A 20631-nucleotide genomic window follows, 5' to 3' on the forward strand; every position below is an offset into this window, starting at 1 on the left:
TCTTGGCTGTGCAGAAGCTCTTTAGTTTGATCAGGTCCCAATAGTGTATTTTTGATGTTGCTTCAATTGCCCATGGTGTCCTCCTCATAAAATGTTCGCCCAGATGGCACATTTCTTAAACTGATTGAAACCACCTATGACAAACCTACAGCCAATATCATACTGTATGGAGCAAAAGTGAAAGCTTTTTCACTTAGAATTGGACTAGATAAGGATGTCCACTATTGCACTATAATTCAACATAGTTCTGAAAGTTCTAGCCAACACAATCATGCAAGAGAAAAAAAAATACATTCTTCTCATCTGCCCATGGAACATTCTCCAAAACTGATCATATCCTAGGACAATAAACAAATGTCAACAGAATCAAAATAATTAAAATTTTACCTTGTATCTTCTCAGACCACAAGGCATTAAAGGTGGAATTTAACTCCAACAAAAACATTCAACCCCACACAAAAGCAGGGAAATTAAACAATCTTATGCTGAATGACAGCTGGGTGCAGGAAGAAATAAAAGAGGAAATCATTAACTTTCTTGAGCATAACAACAATGGAGACACAAGCTACCCACACCTGTGGCATACAGCAAAAGCAGTCCTGAGAGGAAAACTTATCACTTTAGATGCTGACATCCAAAGAACAGAAAGAGAGCACATTGACAAACTCACAATTGGAAAAAGAAGAACAATCAAAGCCTAAACCTAGCAGAAGAAAAGAAATATCCAAAATTAAATCAGAGATTAATGAAATTGAAAACAAAAGAATCATTGAGAAAATTAATGAAACAAATAAATAAAATAGATCAAACTTTGGCCAAAATAACTATAAATAAAAAAATTAAAATCTCTAGTACCTCAATCAGAAATGATGAAGGGGAAATAACAACTAATGCCACAGAAATACAAGAGATTATCTCTGAATACTACCAGAAACTTTATGCCCAGAAATTTGACAATGTAAAGGAAATGGATCAATATTTGAAATTACACCTTCTCCATAGAGTTAGCCAAGAAGAAATAAATCTCCTAAACACACCATTTTCAAACACTGAGATCAAAGAAACAATAAAAACTCTTCCCCCCCAAAAATGGCCTAGTCCAGATGACTTCACAACAGAATTCTATCAAACCTTCAAAAAAGAACTTCTTCCCATACTGCAGAAATATTTCCAAAAACAGAGGAGGAAGGAATCTTCCCCAACACTTTCTGTGAAGTAAAAATCACCCCGATACAAAAACTAGGAAAAGCCCCAACTAAAAAGGAGAACTTCAGATCAATTTCACTAATGAATATAGACACAAAATATCTCAAGGATGGAAGAAAGAATATTTAATGTATTCAGTACTATTATGAAACCAATTTACAATCACTCACACTTTCATATGAAGACTATATCACAACTATGGCCCAAGATGAAGTGGGGGATAGGAGAGGAAATGGGAGGTCAGATGGAGGGAGGGTGAATGGTGGGATCACACCTATGGTGGATAATGCAAGAGTACATGTAAGATCTATTGTAATGGAGTATAAATGTCTTAATACACTAATTAAGTAAAAGAGATGAGGTATGTATTAACCAGTGTGATGTAAGCATTCCTAATTCTATATGAAATCAGCACATGCATTAATGTATACATGAGTTATGTGTTTATGATTTAATAAAAAATTAATATAGTTGCAAAAACTCTCAGCAAAATCCTAGCCAATAGATTACAGCTTATCATCAAAAAAGTCATGCATCATGATTAAGTAGGTTTCATCCCAGGGATGCAAGGTTGGTTTAACATATAAAAGCCCATAAACATTATTCACAGAAGCAAAAAGAAAGACCATATGATCCTCTCAATAGATGTAGTAAAAGGAACCAATAAAATCTAGCATCCTTTTCTAATTAGAACACTGAAGATTATAGCCATCAGTGACATTTCTTAAACTTATCAAAGCTGTCTATGACAAACTCACAGCTAATATTTTACTGAATGGAGTAAAACTGAAAGCTTTCCCACTTAAAACTGGAACCAGACAAAGTTGTCCTCTGTCACCATTATTATTCAACATAGTGCTGGAGGTTCTAGCCAATACACTTAGGGAAGAGAAGGAAATAAAGGTATCCAAATGAGAGAAGAGGAGGTTAAAGTCTCCCTCTTTGCTAATGATATGGTCTTATACTTAGAAAACCCCAAAGACTCAACCACAAGACTCCTGGAAGTGATGAAAAATCTCAGGGTACAAAATCGATGTCCACAGATCAGTAGCCTCTGTATATGCCAATAACAGGCAAGATGAGAAGAAAATCAAAGACACAATTCCTTTCACAGTAGTTTTAAAAGAAAATGAAATACCTAAGAATATACCTAACAAAAGAGGTGAAGGACTTCTTCAAAGAGAATTATGAAATATTAAGAAAAGCAATAGCAAAAGACACTAATGAATGGAAGAACATACCATGCTCTTGGCTCAGAAGACTCAATATTGTTAAAATGTCTATACTATCCAAAGTAATCTACAGATTCAATACAATCCCAATTAAATTACAAACAACATATTTTGAAGAAATGTAAAAAAAAAAGTTCTTCATTTTGTAGGGAACCAGGAAAAAAAACCTGTGTAGCCAAGGCTATTCTTCATAATTGTAAGATAATTTCCACATTACTTGCACTCTTAGGAAAAATTGAGAATATAAGTAATAACAGTTTGGAAATATTGGGGTCTTGTCTTAAGTCTTGTACCTTGGAAAACAGGCAGGCTATAACCTATAGAACAGGATTAACAACTTTCTGTATGGAACTCTGACTGCACTGCTTTTCGCCCAAGCAGATAAGGTTTGATAGCCCTCTGTGCAGGGGAACAAATCTAAGGTGACATGTGTATAAAACCACGTCCTCCAGTGGGTGGCTTCCAAGCTCCTTGAAAACAAAGCTGTAAAACTTAATTCTTAGAACTAAATTGAGTGCTTATAAAATAGATTACCCCCTTGCTCCATCTATTGATTTTTTTACTAAATAGAAATAAAGTTTGGAAAGCATGGCTGCTTACGAAATAATATGGTTGTTTTTAAGTCAGATTTCCAGACTCAGTGTTTCCTTTTAAGGTTAGTATAAAATAGGTAATGTTAATTATAGACTATTGATTGATGTGGTGTAAATGACTTACTGACTATAAAAGACCCTTTGAAATAAAGATGATTGCTACTTGCCATCCTATGAAGAGTAGTCTGTTTCTTGCATCCATATAATTTTAGGTGCAGACTTACAACTGAGGCAAACACCTGTCTGTTTCCTTACAAAACCTTCAACTGACACATAATAAAAACATTGCTGGTTCCATCACTCAATCCGATTTCAGGTCATATTACAAGTCCACAGTGATCAAAACAGCATGGTATTGGCACAAAAAATAGAGACATAGGAATACGGAACAGAATAGCAAGCAAAGAGATGAAACCAGTCTCTACTTGCCATCTGAACTTTGATAAACTAAACAAAAGCATACAATGGTAAAGAGAATCCCTATTCAATAAATGTTGTTGGGAGAACTGGATAAATACATGTAAAAGACTGAAACTGGACCAGAACCTTTCACCACTTACAAAAAATTGATTCAAGATGTACCAAAGATTTAAGTATAACTTTAAAAAATAGTAAAAAATGTAGAACAGAACATGGGGAAAACTCTTATGTATGTTGGCCTGGGGAAAGAAATTATGAAGAGGACTACAGTGGCAATCACAACAACAAAAATAAACAAATGGGATTTAATTCAACTGAAAGGCTTCTGCACAGCCAAAAACACTACAAATAAAGCAAATAGATAACCTTTAGAATGAGAAAATATATTTTCATATTATACATCAAAGAGTCCATTACTAGAATCTACAGAGAACTCAAATTAATCAACAACAATAAAAAAAGAGGAAACAATATCATCTACCACTGGGCAAGAGACAAGAACAGAATCTTCTATGAAGACAGCAGTTGAATGTCTAACAAACAGGTGAAAAAATGTCCATCATTGCTAATCATCAAAGAAAAGCAAATTGAAACCATCCTTAAATATTACCTAACCCCAGTGATAATAGCTAACGTCACAAAGTCTCAAAGCTACAAATGGATGTACAAAGAAGGGAACTTGTACACTGTTGCTGGGAATGCAAACAAATATAGCCCTCTTTGTAATGAAGTAAGGAGAATCCTCAAATAACTCAAAATAGACCTTCCAGTTGATCTCAAAATCCCATTATTAGGCATTGATGCAGAAGAAAAAATCATTTAATCAATAGGACATTTTCACCTGATTTTTCATCACAGCTCAATGTACAATTACCAAGATGTGGACACACTATGCCCTTTCAACCATGAATAGATGAATAGACTGTGGTATATATATACCATGGTATACTATTTAGCCACAAAAAGATCCAGGCCTTACGTCTGTTGTGTTGACCTGGATGGAGTTGAAGCACATTGTTCTTAGTAAAATATCATAAGAATGGAAAAGTAAGTATTCTATGCACTCAATACTATTATCAAGCCAGTAGACATTCTAATTCATGCCACACAAGTGAAAACTCAATTCTAATCAAGATAGGTGGAGGGGATAGGAGGGAGGTAGAGAAAGGAGGAGTGAGAAGCTGTGGTAATATATGGTGTACCTCGTGGGGGACCAAACTCAAATACCAGCAAATGCAAGCATTGTAACCTATTTCTTTGTACCCTCAAATTAACCTGAAATTTAAAAAGAAAAGTTCTTAAAAAAAATAAAAATGAGCAGAGTATAAGAGACCGGTGTGACTCCATAAAGCATAAGAACATATGCAGTAGTCAAAAAGTATACATAATGCCATTTAAGTAATTTCTCATCCCTCATCACCCTCCCATGCTCCCACCTTTCCCAGTATCCAATGTCTATTATTCCAATCTCTGTGTCCACATGAAAAGTGTATGTACTCAATAGAACAAAGGATGGAGGGATAAATTGGAATTACCACTTAAGGTTCTTAAGGTATATGTAAAAAGAAAAAAAAAAAAACAAAACCAAAACATAGTATTATTCGAAAGAAGACTGTGACATGACTAACTAAAGATATTTATTATAAACCCTAGAGTTTACAAGACTACTAAAATATGGAAAGGAATAAATAATAAGCAAATAATTAAGGAAAACTGAATTATAAAGACTACACAAATAATGCATAAAGGGCAGAAAGAGAAAAAAATAACAAAGAACAGATGGCACATATGATAGATTTTTAATCAACTACATCAGCAATTACATTTAATGTAATTGGTCTAAACACAAAAATTAAAAGGCAGAGATTAACAGATAAGATAATGAGAGCAAACAAGACCAAACCATGTATTTATCTAAGAAATCCACTTTAAATATAAAAATAAATAGTTTTAAGACAATGAAAATTATGCAATTTTTAGACTACTGTGCTAGATGACTAGAAATTAAAAGTACTGTGATTTACAAGTCTCCGAAATCCAGGGGGATGGAGCAAGAAGACCTCCTTCAGGAAGCTTTCTCCAGAATTTTCCAACCATCAGGAGGTAAATTAGACTTAAGTGGACTTTGGAGAAGTTGAAATTGGGTGGTTTAAAACCAGGAGAAGAAATCAAGGTGCATATTAAGGTGCACCCACTGAGACACACTATGAGGGTGTGGAAGAGGAATAAAGAGAACAGAAATCAGTTATCAGTGCCTAGACTGAAGGCACCTGGAGGGAAGAAGAAGGAAGACAACTCCCACAATCAGGGGGCTTGCTGTGTGCTTTCCACAAGCAGGGAACAGAGAACTTTTCATCTCACCTCATGTGAGAAAGCCACAAAGTAGAAATTTTTACCTCTGTGTTCGTGTCCTGCCTGGCACAAAAGTAAACAAGTTTTCTCTATGCTGTCCTGAGCCCACAGACTCTTCCCCACCTCTCTGGTTTCCCAATAGACTACACCCTGAAAAGGAGTTTGGTGAGATCTCTGGGCATCTTCTACATTGCATGGTCCAGTGTTCCATGTGTGCCCAAATCCCACTGTGAAAGGAAATTGTGCTTCAGTGCACTGACTTTGGCTGGCATGCTCCCTCCTGGCTCTCCCTCCTTCTGGGTGTGGGTCCTTTCCCCTGCCTTCTTTAGTGGCCCTGCTCAATGTCTGTACCTGGCATTCCTGGGTTTCCCTCTTGCCAACTTGGAGAGAGCCAGGCCTAGCCTCAGATGACCTGCCCTGGAAAGGTCCACAAAGCAGACCATAAGATGTGGATCCCCTCCCCCAGCCACATGTTATGGTTGCATCATATCAAGTCCACAACCAAGACTCTGGGGGGGGGGAAAACTTTTTTTTTTTGACTTTGCACAAGAGCCGTTTGCACTGGACTCACCCCCAAAAGACAGCTTTTATGAATTTGCTTGTGCAAGGGGCATTTGTACCAACAGGGATGGGAACAGTTGGGACTGTCCATATATTCCCTTCCTCCAGCCACTGCTGGGAGGTTTGAGGGACACAGTGGTTCAAACCTATTATGGCAGGGAATCCAGTGAAATACCATGGCTCTTTAAACTGGGTGGAGGAAGGGCTGATCCCAGGGCAGAATCAGTTTGCACTAACTGGGAGCACCCCCAAGCATAGGACACTCACATGGAGCTCCACTCCCAAATGCTACCCCACCCAACCTGGAGAAAGCAAGGCCAGCCCTCAGAGATCTCATGCTGCAGCCCCAAAAGGAAGCCTTGTGAAGCTGTGTAGGAAGGGCCCCAGGCAAAAGCTCTAGCTCATTCAAGCAGTTAGTGGTGGCAAGAATTGTGGGGAAAGCTCTTGACAAAATTGGCCTGGAATTTATGAAGAATTTATGAAGACCCCCTTGACAAGTGTAGCAACACTTAAAATAAATAAATGTGACATGATCAAACAAAAAAGGTTTTGCAAAGCCAAGGGTACAATAACTAAACAGACAACTGTCAGAATGGAAGAAGATATTTCCATGCTACGAATATGACAAAATACTGATAACTAGAATCTATAGAAAACCTCAATTAATCAGCAATAAAAGAGCAAACAATCCCATTTATAAGTGGGCTGGAACTTGAACAGAAACTTCTTAAATAAAACAGACAAAGGCCAACAACCACATGAAAAAATGCTCATCATCCCTAATCATTAGAGAAATGTAGATCAAAACCATTCTGAGGTATCACCTAACCCTTTTAGAATAGGCCACAACACAAAATCCCAAAGCTGCAAATGTTGGTGGCAAAGTGGAGAGATGGGAACCTTCTGCAGTGCTGGTGGGATTTCAAATGAATACCGCTTCTTTGGAAAGAAGTACAGAGAATCCTCAAAGAACTAAATGTGGACCTTCCATTTGCTCCTATAATCCCATTATTAGGCATCTATCATAAGGAAAAAAAAATCATTTTATCACAAGGACATTTGCACTAGAATGTTTATTGAAGTTCAATTCACACAAGACGTGGAAGCAACCTGTGCACATCAACATATGAATATATTAATAAACTGTGATATATATAGTGCAATACTATTCAGCCATAAAAGAGATGGAGACTTTACATATTTTGTGTTTGCCTAGATGGAGTTGAAACATACACTTCTTAGTAAAATGTCACAAGAATGGAAAAGTATCCATTGTGTAGACAAATGGACAACAAACAAAAACACATGAAAAATAATCATTATCTCTAATCATCAGAAAAATGCAAATAAAAACTACTCTTAGGTATCACCTAACTCCTGTGAGATTAGCCCACATCACAAATTCCAAAATCTGCAGATGCTGGTGTGGATGTAGAGAGAAGGGAACACTTCTACACTGCTGGTGGAATTGCAAACTAATATAACTTCTATGGAAAGAAGTATGAAGAATTCTTAAAGAAGTAAAATCCAACCTTTCAGTAAATCTCACAATTCCATTACTATGTATCTATCCAGAAGAACAAAAACAATTTTACCACAAAGACATTTGCATCGGAATGTTTATTGCAGCTCATTTCACAATTGCCAAGTCATAGAAGCAATAAAATGTCTATCAATGCATGAATGGATTAACAAACTGTGGTATAGTATAGCAAGGACTACTATTCAGCCATAAGAAAAGATGGAGACTTTACATCTTTTATGTTTACTTGGATGGAGTATATATACATTATTCTTAGTAAAATGTCTCAAGAAAGGGAAAAAAAATCCAATGTGAAAGAAAGTAAGAGAATTGGAATACTAATATGAAACCAATATAATATAAACAATTATACATCCAGACAAATGATAAACACACATATAATCTAGCAAGAGGAAATGGAGAGGAAGAACAGTGGAAAAGAAAAGAGGGAGGGTGATTGGCAGAAGAAGAGAGAGCCATTGGTAGGATCTCACTTAATGTGAGGGTGTTCAGCCCTCCCCCCTGGGTGAAGGGTTCAACTACTTTAACTTTACCTTAGAATTTGAAAAGAATGTAACTTAAAAACATGTACCCTCATATTAATTTGAAGTAAAAAAATAAAAAATAGTAATAAAACATATATAACTCACTTTTTCACTTATAAAAATGTTAGAGTCCATTGGGTATTTTTCTATGTCTCTGTTACTAAAAATTGAATATTCATCATTTTCTTTCTTTAATTTATAAAGAAGATGCAGAAATTCAATTTCAGATGCCATAGGCTCAATTCCATAAGAAACATTTTTGAATTGCAGTATTCCTCTGTAAAATTAAGGTTAAAATTTTAAGTTCTTTTACTCAAATATATGTTATAAAACTAAGACACAATCCAAAAGAAAAAAGTATCACAGATATAAAACATTTTGAGTCCAGTATTGTGATTCAAACTCTGCTTTAGAGAAGATACTGAAGACACAAAAGATTTTACTAATCCACAAAACTAACATTCCATTTCACTTCCTAGTTATAAACACAGCAGAAATTACCTTGTTAATTGCTAAGTACACAAACATATGCTATTACAGTGATCAAGTAATTCATACATTTTTTATGTCAGTGACTCAACTATTTTAATCATAGTGCCTCCAATTCTCATACTGATGTATGTTCAATTGTTATTTCAGTGGTTAAGAAAAAATAAGAAATCAAGGAATCCAGGAAATCTGAATCTTTGAGGGAATTAGAAATGTCTCTGCTAGTGAAGAAAGTGAGAGAAAGTAAGAGAATTGGAATCATGTCCAGAGTAGTATATCATTGAATAATCTCCTCATAGGAATCTTCTCGCAGAGCACCACACTTAATACAAACAGTGTCACAACAGCCAAATAGCATAACTATGGTGTTTTGTAATGAATGACAGAAACTAATAACCTCAGTCCGGAACATGTGCTGAGTGTGACATAGGAATTCGGATATCCTTCAATATGTCCTTGATAGTAGCAACGAGTCTAGAAAAGATAAAAGTAAAGTGGTTACCTCAGAATTGGCAAAATATTGTAATTATTTCTTACTTCTCTATTCGATAGAAACCTTCTGAATACTTTTCACAGACCACATGGTTTATATCAAGTATGAGCAAAGTGACACTCAGAAAAAGCCTCCCATATTTGCCCCTTTCACTATATTAACTACTCTTTTTAGATTGTGATTTAGGATTAATATTTTATAGGCTGCATCCAAAGTGTTACCCTCATGTTTTAGGAATTATTATTTTCCAACATATAAATTTAGGTCATCAATTAAAAGACAAAAATTTTGCAACTGGATTTTTTCATATGTTGCTAAAAATAGACATATAAAATATAATGACACAGGATTGAAAGGCTAGATGTGAACATAGACAAAAAGGATGATTCTGAAAATATATTGACACAGGAAAACATTTATAAGGACATGAGCTTTTCAATTCACCAAGAAGATATAAATATTTCACACTGATATTCACTTACTAACACAGCTTCCAAATATATAATGTCAAAATTGAAAGAAGAGTAAAAATAGAAAAATATATAATTATAAAAAAGATTTTTAACCCATTTTTTCTCAGTAATTGATAAAATCAAGCATTTAAAATGTACAGAAGTTGAGTTTTTGGCTAAGATGGCAGCTGAGCAATAGCTTCTGTGCAGCTGGGCTCAGTGAGCGTGGGGAGAGAAGACTCCAGGCGTCTCTGGTCAGTGGGTTTTGCTCAGAGGCTTCCCTTTGGTGACATAGGAAGTCAGCGAGAGACTTCTGGATGCCACAAGGAGGACAGAAGTGGTGGAAAGCTGGCAAGTGGTAGGTGCATTTGTTTAGTTGAAGGCTGCCTGCAGCTGTAACCATAGCAACAGTGAGACTGCAAGCAAGAAAAGCCTTACCTGTGGGCTGTTTGGGGGTTTTTTGGACTTGGGCTCTCAATTGAACTGCCTTGAGAGATCTTGGGCTGATGTGTGGATGACTTTGGGGATTGTCTGGAGCCCCAGACTGATCTGCTGAGCCAGAAAGGAGCTAATATCGTTCACCTGTGGGCTGCCAGAAAAACTTCTGTGAGGGAGCTGCCCAAACAGCATCTGTGGGGAAGCTGCCCCTGTGTGTTGCAGCACTGGGATGCCAGGGAGACATTAGTTGAGTAAACTAGTGACTGAGCTGCCCAAAGGCAGGGGTTGAGATGCTGGGGAAGTGTGGAGATCCAAGTGTTTGGTAGAATAACAGCCTTGGCCCTCAGAAGCATAAAGGGAGACTGGATTTGGCCCAGTGGATAAGCAAGCAGCCACACCAGGTGAGATCCCAGGGATAAATGTTTTCCTTGGACAGCTTCTGCTTGGCCGAGGTTCATAGTTTGGAGGTCTTTTAAGTGGGCTGAGGGGACTTCCAAGTTCTCAAGCCTGCGGGATCTGAGATCAGCAGAAGCCTCCAGTCTCCATCTCGTACAGCTGTATCAACATTGTGATGAACATTTCAGACCTCAGAAGATTACCTGTTGCCTGGACAATATTCAGCAAGATATCTATATCTATATCTATATCTATATCTATATCTATATCTATCTGTCTATCTATCTTAGATAGATAGACAGATAGATAGATAGATAGATATTGTTTTTTTTGTTTTGGGGGTTTCTGTTTTTAATTTCAACATTTTTCCTTGACATTTTTCTTTTTTCTTTTCCTTTTTTCTTTTTTTTCACTATTATAGTTTCAATACAATCTTCCATTTTTTCCTTCTTTAATAATTAAAATTTCATTTTTTCCAGTGTTTCTCCCCCTATCATTTGTATTTTCCCCCCAATTTTATCCCATAAGGGCTTTTGTTTGTTTCAGTTTGATTTATAGAATTTTTGCCTTTCCTCTCCACCTGGTGGACATGGGGTGCTGTGTCTGATATGGCTGGCAAAGAGCTATTTACCTCAAAGGAATCACCCAACCCAGCACCTCCAGAGGTTGGAGGTCTTTAAGGTTCGGTCATAGGATTATACTATACACCTACATTACTCTTGTCTCCTTTCAGTGACTTTCTTCTTTTTGTCAATATTTACTTTTACTCCCTATTCTTCCTATTTTTTCTTTCTTTTAAAAATCTTTTTTCCCCTCCTTGCTCTTCAACCTTCTCATTCTTCTGGTCCTGTACCAATAGGACTCATTCAAATTTTAGGCCAGTGGCACAGTAACTTAAAGAGCAGGAAGGAGTGAAAGGAAAATTAGGGTAATGAAACAGATCCAGGAAAGCACTCATGATGAAGAATCAGCAGAAAAATCCTGGTAATATGAAATACCAGTCTATAGTAATCCCTCCTAGGGATTGTGAGGTAGCTACAGCAGCGGATTCCTCCTATAAAGAAATGTTAGAAATGACAGAAGGGGAATTTAAAATACAGATGATTAAAAAAAGAAAGAAATTGTTGAGAAAGTGGAAATTAACCAAAAGATAACCCAAAAACAGAATCAAATAAGAGATAAATGATACGAAGAATATAGAAAGGATATAGCAGAGCTCAAGAAACTAAAGCAGTCAATTAGGGAACATAAGGATGCAATAGAAAGTATCAACAACAGATTACATCATGCAGAAGAAAGAATCTCAGAGGTAGAGGATAAAATTCTTGAGATAACTCAGATAGTTAAAGAGTCAGAAAAGAAGAGAGAGAAAGAAGAACATCCACTGACAGAATTATTGGACTCTACCAAGCATTCAAACATGTGAGTTATAGGTATCCCAGAAAGGGAAGAAGAATGCCCCAGAGGAATGGAAGCCATTCTAGACAATATTATAAATGAAAATTTCCCAAATATCACCAAAGACTTTGACATACCCTTTTCAGAGGGATATTGGTCCCCTGGTCACCTCAATTCAAATAAAGCTTCTCCAAGGCTCACTGTGATGAATCTATCTAAAGTCAAGACAGAAGAAAAGATTTTGCAAGCTGCCAGGAGCAAGCACCAACTGGCCTATGGGGCAAATCTATCACAGTGACCGCAGACTTCTCTAATGAAACTTTTCAAGCCAGAAGACAATGGTCATCTACCTTTAATCTACTCAAACAGAACAATTTCCAGCCCAGAATTCTATATCCTGCTAAGCTAAGCTTTAAAATAAATGGAGAAATCAAATCTTTTATTGATATGCAAACATTGGGGAAATTTGCCATAACAAGACCAGCTCTACAGGAAATAGTTCAATCTATTGTACACACTGACCATCACAATGAACCTTCATCAAAGTAAACACCCAGAAATTAAAGGAAATAATCTAGTTTCTACAATGATGCAAAAAGACAAAACTAAGCAATGGAATTTCACAAAATAAGATGGATATAATGCTACCACACTCATCAATTATCTCAATAAATGTCAACTGCTTTAATTCCACGCTGAAGAGCCGTAGATTGGCTGATTGGATTAAAAACACAAGCCATCTATTTGCTGTCAACAGGAAACATACCTCACATCAAAAGACAAATTAAAACTCAGAGTTAAGGGTTGGAACTCAATTTCTCAGGCAAATGGAATTTAGAATTGAAGAGGGGTTGCAATCTTATTTTCCGATATTTGTAGATTTAACTTCACTTCAACTTAAGTGAAGAAAGACAATGATGGTCACTTCATATGGGTCAAGGTAGAAATACAACAAGAAGACGTTTCAATTCCTTATATTTATGCACCCAATTTAAATGCTCCCAGATTCTTAAAGCAGACTTTGCTTAGTCAGAGCAATATGATATCCTATAACACCATAATAACAGGGGACTGCAACACCTCTCTCTCCAAGCTGAACAGGTCCTCTAAACAGAAATTAAACAAAGATATTATTTGATAACCCAGCCCCCTACCCTTGAAAAGGAAACATCTTTTGACTCCAGTAGTCCCAGCCCCTCAAGGGTGGGGTGGATAAGTCTGAGAATAGGCTTGAAGATAAGGGAGTGAGTAGGGAGAAGGATAATTCTGAAAAGAGGCTAAAAGATAAGGAAAGTCCCGAGTTCTCAGAAACTTTATGTACCTCACCACCACCTTGAACTAAAAACCCAAAAGCTTCTTAAGGGCAATGACCCCTGTGCAGGTATAATAAATGTCTATTGATTATTTACATTGAAGTGGGGTCCGTTTCTCCTTCTCAGCTGTGTGAGTCACTAAATTTCTGAAGGCCACAGTGAGATTCTTCGGATCCCCGCCTGAGCCGACCACCAGCTGACAGTTCCAGGGGAAGGCCTCAGAGAGTTTCTCTGCCTCTGAGTTCTTGAACATGTGGATTCAGGGCACAGGTTCACAAATTTTCCAATTCAGTAAGTTTTTTTTTTTTTTTTCCTGTTCTGGTTTGTCTAGTTTGTCATGTCCAATTTTGTTTCGGTCTCTAGAGAACTAGACTGGAACTAGACTGGCTGGACACAGCTGTGAGAGTCTGTCCCTGAGGCAGAGGGGAGAGGTCCCTTTGTCTCACCATCAGTTTTTCCAGAAGTAAAGGGATGAGGCAGGGGGGAGTGGCCCCTCTTGTCTCACTGTTGGTTTAGCAGTGGGGAGTGCACCCCCGTTTCATGGTTGTCAGTCTGTTAAATAGGTTAGTTATTGTATGTTTTGCATTTTATATGAGTGAGTGAGTGTCTGGATGTCATTCCACGGCCCTGAAGCTATGGAGTCTGAGTGGGCCACCACCCACAATTCCACGACTTTATCATACAGTTTAGTGGCAGGCCCCTGGGGCAGGGAACTGGAGTGGGGTTTATACCTCCCCACTTATGCTAAGATAAAGTTCTCATCCCTTCATGGATGTGGTTGAGAAGACATCAGAGTGGGGGTCAGGCACAGGTCTGCGCCTGACTGATTTTTGTCTGTCTCTCTTGTTTTGTTCATCTGTTTCCTTGATTTGTCTGTCTTTTGTGACATGAGGATATTAGCTGTATGTCTGTCTGACAGAGACCGCTTGTCAAACTTGTTTAGGTGTTTGTATCCATGTGGATAATTAGTCTGGTTTCAGCCGCTGCACCAAGGACAAGGATGAGAAAGTGAAACCACTTTACACACTCCCTGTGAATTAAATTAACCAACTTTAAGACAGGCTGCCCCCCCCCCCACTGGGTTGTGAGGTACTCTAATCTGGACTCACAGAGGGTGAGTTCCTGGTAGGTCCCTGTTTCCTTTGATTACCCCCTCTTATGTTAGTGAGATTGTATAAAACTTGTCAGTTATTTTGTATTTGATTCGTCAGTTTTACATCACTTTCTGGGTGGAAATCAGACTTTTACTATATAGTATTGTTCTAAAATCTTGATCTGCTTGGCAGTGCGCTGTGCTTACTGGCTTCTATCTTTTTTACATGGCCCCTTTGTACTTCTTCATTTTTATCTTGACACTGTGGTGTAAATGACCCACCTGAGTTTGAGATCCTCTTTTTTTCTGGCAATTAAGGAGTTAATACAAAGAAAACTGTTCTATTTTTTTACCTTCTAAAAACTGTGGTTGCTATATTACAAATAGCCTTTAGATAAGGTACCAGCTCTCAGCAGAAGATCCAAGGTCAATTACTCATTTGGAACTTAATTAAAAAAAAAAAAACAGTCCTCTTTACTTTTTTGATACAGCAGCTGCTTCTCATTACTCTGTTTGGCTCTTATTCTACCTCAGGCGGCCTTCAGGAGGCGAGAATACTGTGATACCTCTGAGGGAAGGTGCCTCCTGGAAATATCCCAGGGTCCCCAGAGAACCTGGAGCCCACAGGAGATCAACTGACAATCACTCCTAAATTCAACTGTGAATCCACCTCCAGAGGTAAGCCACTTTAACATCTATTTTTGGCTAGTGTCTGCAGACATTAATTAACTATTGATGGTATTTCTGTTGTGCTTATTTGCTGTGAATTGTTATAAAGATATGTAACTGTTTGATGAATTAATTTGTTGTAATTTGTATAGAACCCTCAGGAACCTCCAAGGGAAGGCCAAAGACACAGGAACTTTAAACAGGGACCCCATCTTACTGGGCTATTAGCCTGTCATAAGCTCTCAGAATTACCCAGCCAGTGGAGAGTTTTAGCCCTACTGGCCTGTCAGGAATTCCCAGAAATGTGTGTCAGAACTTGTCACTATTGCAGGAAGACGAGGCCCAATGGAGAGAAAGAGCACCCAAACACCATAGTTATAAGAGGAAGGGCTTTGTTCATGGGCCGGGAGCTTACGGCATAGAAGATTTCCAAATGGCCGCACTCCCCGACTGGCTTGGTCTTTCCCTTTTTATTAACAGTCAAAAAGTTCCACCCCACAGGAACCCTTCCCATTGGCCAGTTTGAATCAAGCGGGAGATGCTACTCCAGCACCCAGAGAACTACAGGATTTCATAGAACTTGGAAATTTCCAAGTTCCAGGGAGTTAAGCCTATAAATTCCCAAGAGCTGAGTCACCATAGAGAGGGCCCTGCAGGTGCATCCTCGTGGTCTCCCTGAGAAGACCTGTTCTCCCAGACCTTGCCCCTCTCTGGTATCCTCTCTCATTTCCCCCTTTTAAGACTCCAATATATTTTTTAATTTGGGGTCTCAATATCAGCTTGTTTCTGTAGGTGCTGCTATTAATTACTTTTTAGCACTAAGGTTTTAGGGACTGTGACTTTTCTTGGGTTCTCTATTCAGGCCTTAATAGTACCATGGTGGTGGGCTAACATACATATAAGTTTTACTTTTCCCTGGGACATTTCCCTTTTCTTTTCTCAAAGTTCAAAGTCCAATTAAGACAAGTCCCTCGAGGAGTTTCCTCAGGCTTCAGCTGTGCGTTGACCAGCCAGCTCCCAGTATGTGGCTGGAGCAGGGCACGTTGACTGTCTTAAAAGTTACCTTTACTTTCCAAGGGGCAGTGAAGTTCTATTCAGCCAACTGTGATGACTCCAGGTGAGAATTCCTTCCATCTTCACTGCTGTGCATATGGTCAGGATGATGGTGTAAAGTTCTTTCTACCTTGGTTTCAGGGGGACCAGTTCTAGAGCTAGACTTGGTCCCCTTGATTCTCTAGAGAGAAAGGATGTACAGACACAAAAGACTAAACAGAACATGGTTAATTACCCCAGTGGAGACTTTCCTTGCTACTCTTTCTAGGGTCTTTGTCTTTTTACTTCAGTCTTTCTCAGTTCTTTTAGGAGTTCCTGCTAAATAGCAGAGAATTGACAGAGAATTGACAGAGGCCTCTTTTAATAATACTAGTGGCAAGGCCTGTATCTAAGTAAGCTTTGTTTTCTGGCAGAGTTTATCAATTTCTGTTCTTATAGTCCTGTCCATATATTTTACCCTGTCTAAGCTTTGAGTCCTACAAGTTATTCAAAGCTTTAGCTTATTATTTGCACTACTTCTGTTAAGAAGGCTAGCCTATTGTCAAATTTAAACCAGCGTGGCAACCTAACCCATGCTACGATTTCTCTGGGCAATACTTTTGCTAATTCAGGAGTCCTTGTGGTGTGGAGCCCATGCCATGGGAATTCAGGATCAGCTACCATCATTCATGTCCTGCTCGTTCTGGCTCCTTTTAGGCAGGAGCAGGTTCTCCTCTGGTTCCACAGCAGGCTTCACTCTGCTCTAATGGATCCAGGCAAGAATTTCTGCTACTATCACAGCTGTAGGTGTGGTCAGGATAATGTTGTAAGGGCATTTCCATCTCACCCTCAGGGGAGACACGCTCCAATCCTTGACCCACACCACAACTCCTGGAGAGAAATGATGGACAAGGGAAAACAAACTAACAGGACACCTCTCATTCACTCATTCCTGACACTGTCTCTGCCATCTTTCTCAGTGCCTGCAACTGCTTCTTTAATTCTATCTTTTCTAATTCCCAGGGGGATCTTGGCAAGCTCCAGGTGGTGGCCTGGTGTATAAGATCTTATACATAGGGTGAGAATCCTGTCCTCTTAGTAGGAGTACACTTAATCTTAAATAACATCAAGGGCAGGGCACTTACCCACTGTAAGTTTGTCTCCTGGCACATTTTCCCTAAACTTGCTTTGATAGCTCTATATATGTGTTCCACCTTCCCTGAAACTTGTGGGCGGTAGGTTGCATAGTTTCCAGGTGATGCCAGGATGTTAGCCATCTTCTGGATCAATTTGGAGATGAATGCTGGCCCGTTGTCTGACCCAATCCTTAGTGGGAGCCCAAACTGCGGTATAATGTCTCTCAAGAGTGCCTGCCCAGGTGACTTCTTGTGCCTTCTCAATGAGGTTAGGATATGCTTCTACCCATCCAGAGTAGGTGCACAGCATCACCAGCAAGTATTTGTTCCCTCTACATCTGGGCATTTCAGTGAAGTCTACCTGAAAGTCCTCAAAGGGCGTTGCTCCAAATGATTTGATTCCTGGTGGTACCATTGGTTCTTGGCAGGCATTGAACTCGCTGCAGGTGACACATCACTGACTGACAGCTTTTTGCCAGGGTTTGTGCCATCCCCTAACTGCTTCCATCAGCATACAAGTCCAAGTCTGCATCTGTCCAAGGCTGTTCATGCAAGTCAGGTCTGCTAGAGTACACATTATCTATGAATACCACACAGTCATGCTCAGTCTCCCTTTTATTGGCTGGAAGGAGTGTGGCTGGGTCAAAAATGTCCTTTAGTGTCTATTAAAGTGACCACAGAGTGGGGTACTTCTACTCTGAGATCCTGCCCTAGAGTCAGCTTACAGGCTTCTTGCACAAGGAGAATAGTAGCAGCTAGAGCCCGTAAGCAGGGTGGCCATCCTTTTGCCACTCCATTTAACTGCTTAGAGAGGTAGGCTACATACAGGCCTTGGCCTGGAACTAACCAGCTGGGTTAACATACCCACAGCCATCTTAGTAGGTCTGGCAGTCCCAGTGCAGGAGCAGTCATTAGCCCCATTTTTAGCTGGGAGAGGGCACGTTCTTGTCTTCTTCACCATTCTAAGGACTTTCCTTTCTCTCATTTAGTTGCCTCATGCAGAGATCTAGCCACGATGGCAAAGTTGGGGATCCAAAGATGACAGAAACCGACTGCACCTAGGAATTCCCAAATTTGCCTTCGGCTTGTAGAGGTGGGGAGGTGACTAATAACTTGTTGCCTCTCCATGTCTAGATTCCTCCCTGCCTGCTGGATAATAAATCATTGATAAGGTACTCATTGCTGGAAGATCTGAGTTTTTCCCTTAGAAACTTTATAGCCACATACCTCTAGATGTTGCAATAGGCAGTCTGTACCTTGAGCACAGCCCTGGGGAGTTATCTTTCACCCAGACCCACGGCCACCAGTGGGCTAGTTCGGGCCTCAGTCCTTCCCCTGGCTGAGTCACAAACATCTTCCACTCCCAAGGCAGACATCAGATGGCTTGGGCAGTTGTAGCTGCATATTTCCTCGTGACCTCTTATGGAACACTTCCAAGGGAGTCAAAGGCTTGTTCAGCAGTGGCTCCATTGCTCCTATGTCAATCCTGTGGTCTGAGAGAGGGGCTACTGGCTGGGTGACTACCAAGTGTTCACCTCCACTATTAATTAGAAAGTCAATGTCCTTGTCCCCAGTCCTCACTCAGACCATGGACTTTCCGGGGGTGGCTGAGTCTAGTTCCCTTCAGTCTAGCAGGGCCTCTCCCACTAAGTTATAGAGGACTCCCTGCTCTTCTGCTTCTATGACCTTTTTCCCAGGATTTTTCACACTTCCTTGCCTCTGGGGACACTTGTTCTTCCAATGCCCTGTATCTTGGCCAGTTGTACACTGATCCCTTCCCAAGGAGGGGCCTTTTACCTTAGGTCCCCTACTTCCTTGCACTTCTTGACCCTGTCCTCTTTGAAAGGGAGGGGTTCCTTCCTTCATGCCTTTCAGAGCTGTGGCTGAGATTGGCCCTTCACTTCATGCACCTGTCCTCTTCCCTATGGCTTACTGCTTCCTGATTCACAAAGACCTTTTGTGCTATTTCAAGGAGTTGCAAGGTGTTCATACCTGCAAACCCCTCCTGCTTTTGCAGTTTTCACCATATATCTTCAGCACTTTGGCTAACTAGGGCCATATTAACCATCCTCTGATTCTCAGGGCTCTCACGGTCAAAGGGAATGTACATCTGAAACGCTTCACATAACCTCTCATAGAACTGGCCTGGACTCTCAGTCTTTCCTTGGAGAACCTCATTTACTCGAGCCAAATTGGTAGTGTTCTGTGTCCCTTTCTCAGTCTCTGCAGCAATATTTCTCAGTACCAGATCTGCCAATATCTTCAGCACCACTACTCTAGATCAGGTGGAAAGCACTTTCCCTTCCTGTCCCTGTGTTACTAGCACTGTTGTGACCTGCCCTCTCAACCAACGTGTTTGGTTCACTACTAGCTATAGGCAGGTATCTATGTATGGAAATTGCTCAGAGTGAATCCCCTTTCCAGTAACTCTGCGCCAAACCTCAGACACTAGGGATTTTTCTAAACTTCCCTCTGATGGCCATCCAATCCCAAAGCAGGGGTGGGGGGGTATTCCTGCTCACAAAGACTTCTTAGCTTTCCTGGTGTCATAGTCATGCACAAACCCCTTCTTAAAGTGCTTTAACATGGTAGTCAGTGGGGCAGACTTCCCTTGCTTGTTCCCTATTTCTACCCAAGGTCTCCTTTCTGAGACTCACACTCACACCACACTCTTTGGCCAGTCATTTAACAGTTCAATGACTCATTTTATGAATTGGCAGTACGGATAAGGCTGGGATCTAATACAGGTGGGCCACAGCCTTTTTTTCTTTTTTTTTTTTCTCTCCCTCTAATTTCTCTCTTAACTAAAGACAAATTATAGTAGAACTAACTCCATTGCCAAAATAAACTGTACTTTCAGTATACTGATTATTTGCATAAAGTGCAGTAAGAATAATTATTAGCCATCTAGACTCTTTGGCTTTGCTGGAATCTTTTATAAGGAATTTTCAGGCCGGACTTTCTCAAGAGCCTTTCATGAGCCCAGGTTTCATCTGTGCCATAAGATACCTGTATGCATTGGGTAAATTATTCTTCTTTTGAGGTCTCCAAGCACCTTTCAATTTCCAGACCCGTCAGCAAGCAACCTTCATTACTTACCACAGATCAGGAAAGGTTACTGATGGGTATCTGGCTAGTTTTCCAAAGGGCTTTCTTTATTGGCCTTATAAAGTCAACCTTAATTCCTTAACGCAGTCTGGACACCTCTGGAAATGCTATTCCAGTCAAAGCCTTGGTAAAATAACCAGTGCCTTCATCATGTCCTATAGAACAAAACAGATTCTTTTTGAA

General features: G+C 39.5%; 1 protein-coding gene across 1 annotated transcript in view; it reads right to left on the reverse strand.

The window, feature by feature from the left end:
• LOC100955207 (disintegrin and metalloproteinase domain-containing protein 32-like) overlaps positions 1-20631 on the reverse strand; it is a 196496-nt gene that overhangs the window by 130730 nt on the left and 45135 nt on the right. The window contains exons 5-6 of the mRNA XM_012813618.1: positions 9318-9394; positions 8537-8708 (exon numbers count right to left, since the gene is read on the reverse strand). Of these exons, the coding sequence (XP_012669072.1) occupies positions 8537-8708; positions 9318-9394 (249 nt within the window). The remainder of the gene's footprint in view (positions 1-8536; positions 8709-9317; positions 9395-20631) is intronic.

Source organism: Otolemur garnettii, unplaced genomic scaffold (genome assembly GCF_000181295.1).
Source record: "Otolemur garnettii isolate 467f Iridium unplaced genomic scaffold, OtoGar3 scaffold00284, whole genome shotgun sequence".
NCBI classification, from domain to species: Eukaryota; Metazoa; Chordata; class Mammalia; order Primates; family Galagidae; genus Otolemur; species Otolemur garnettii.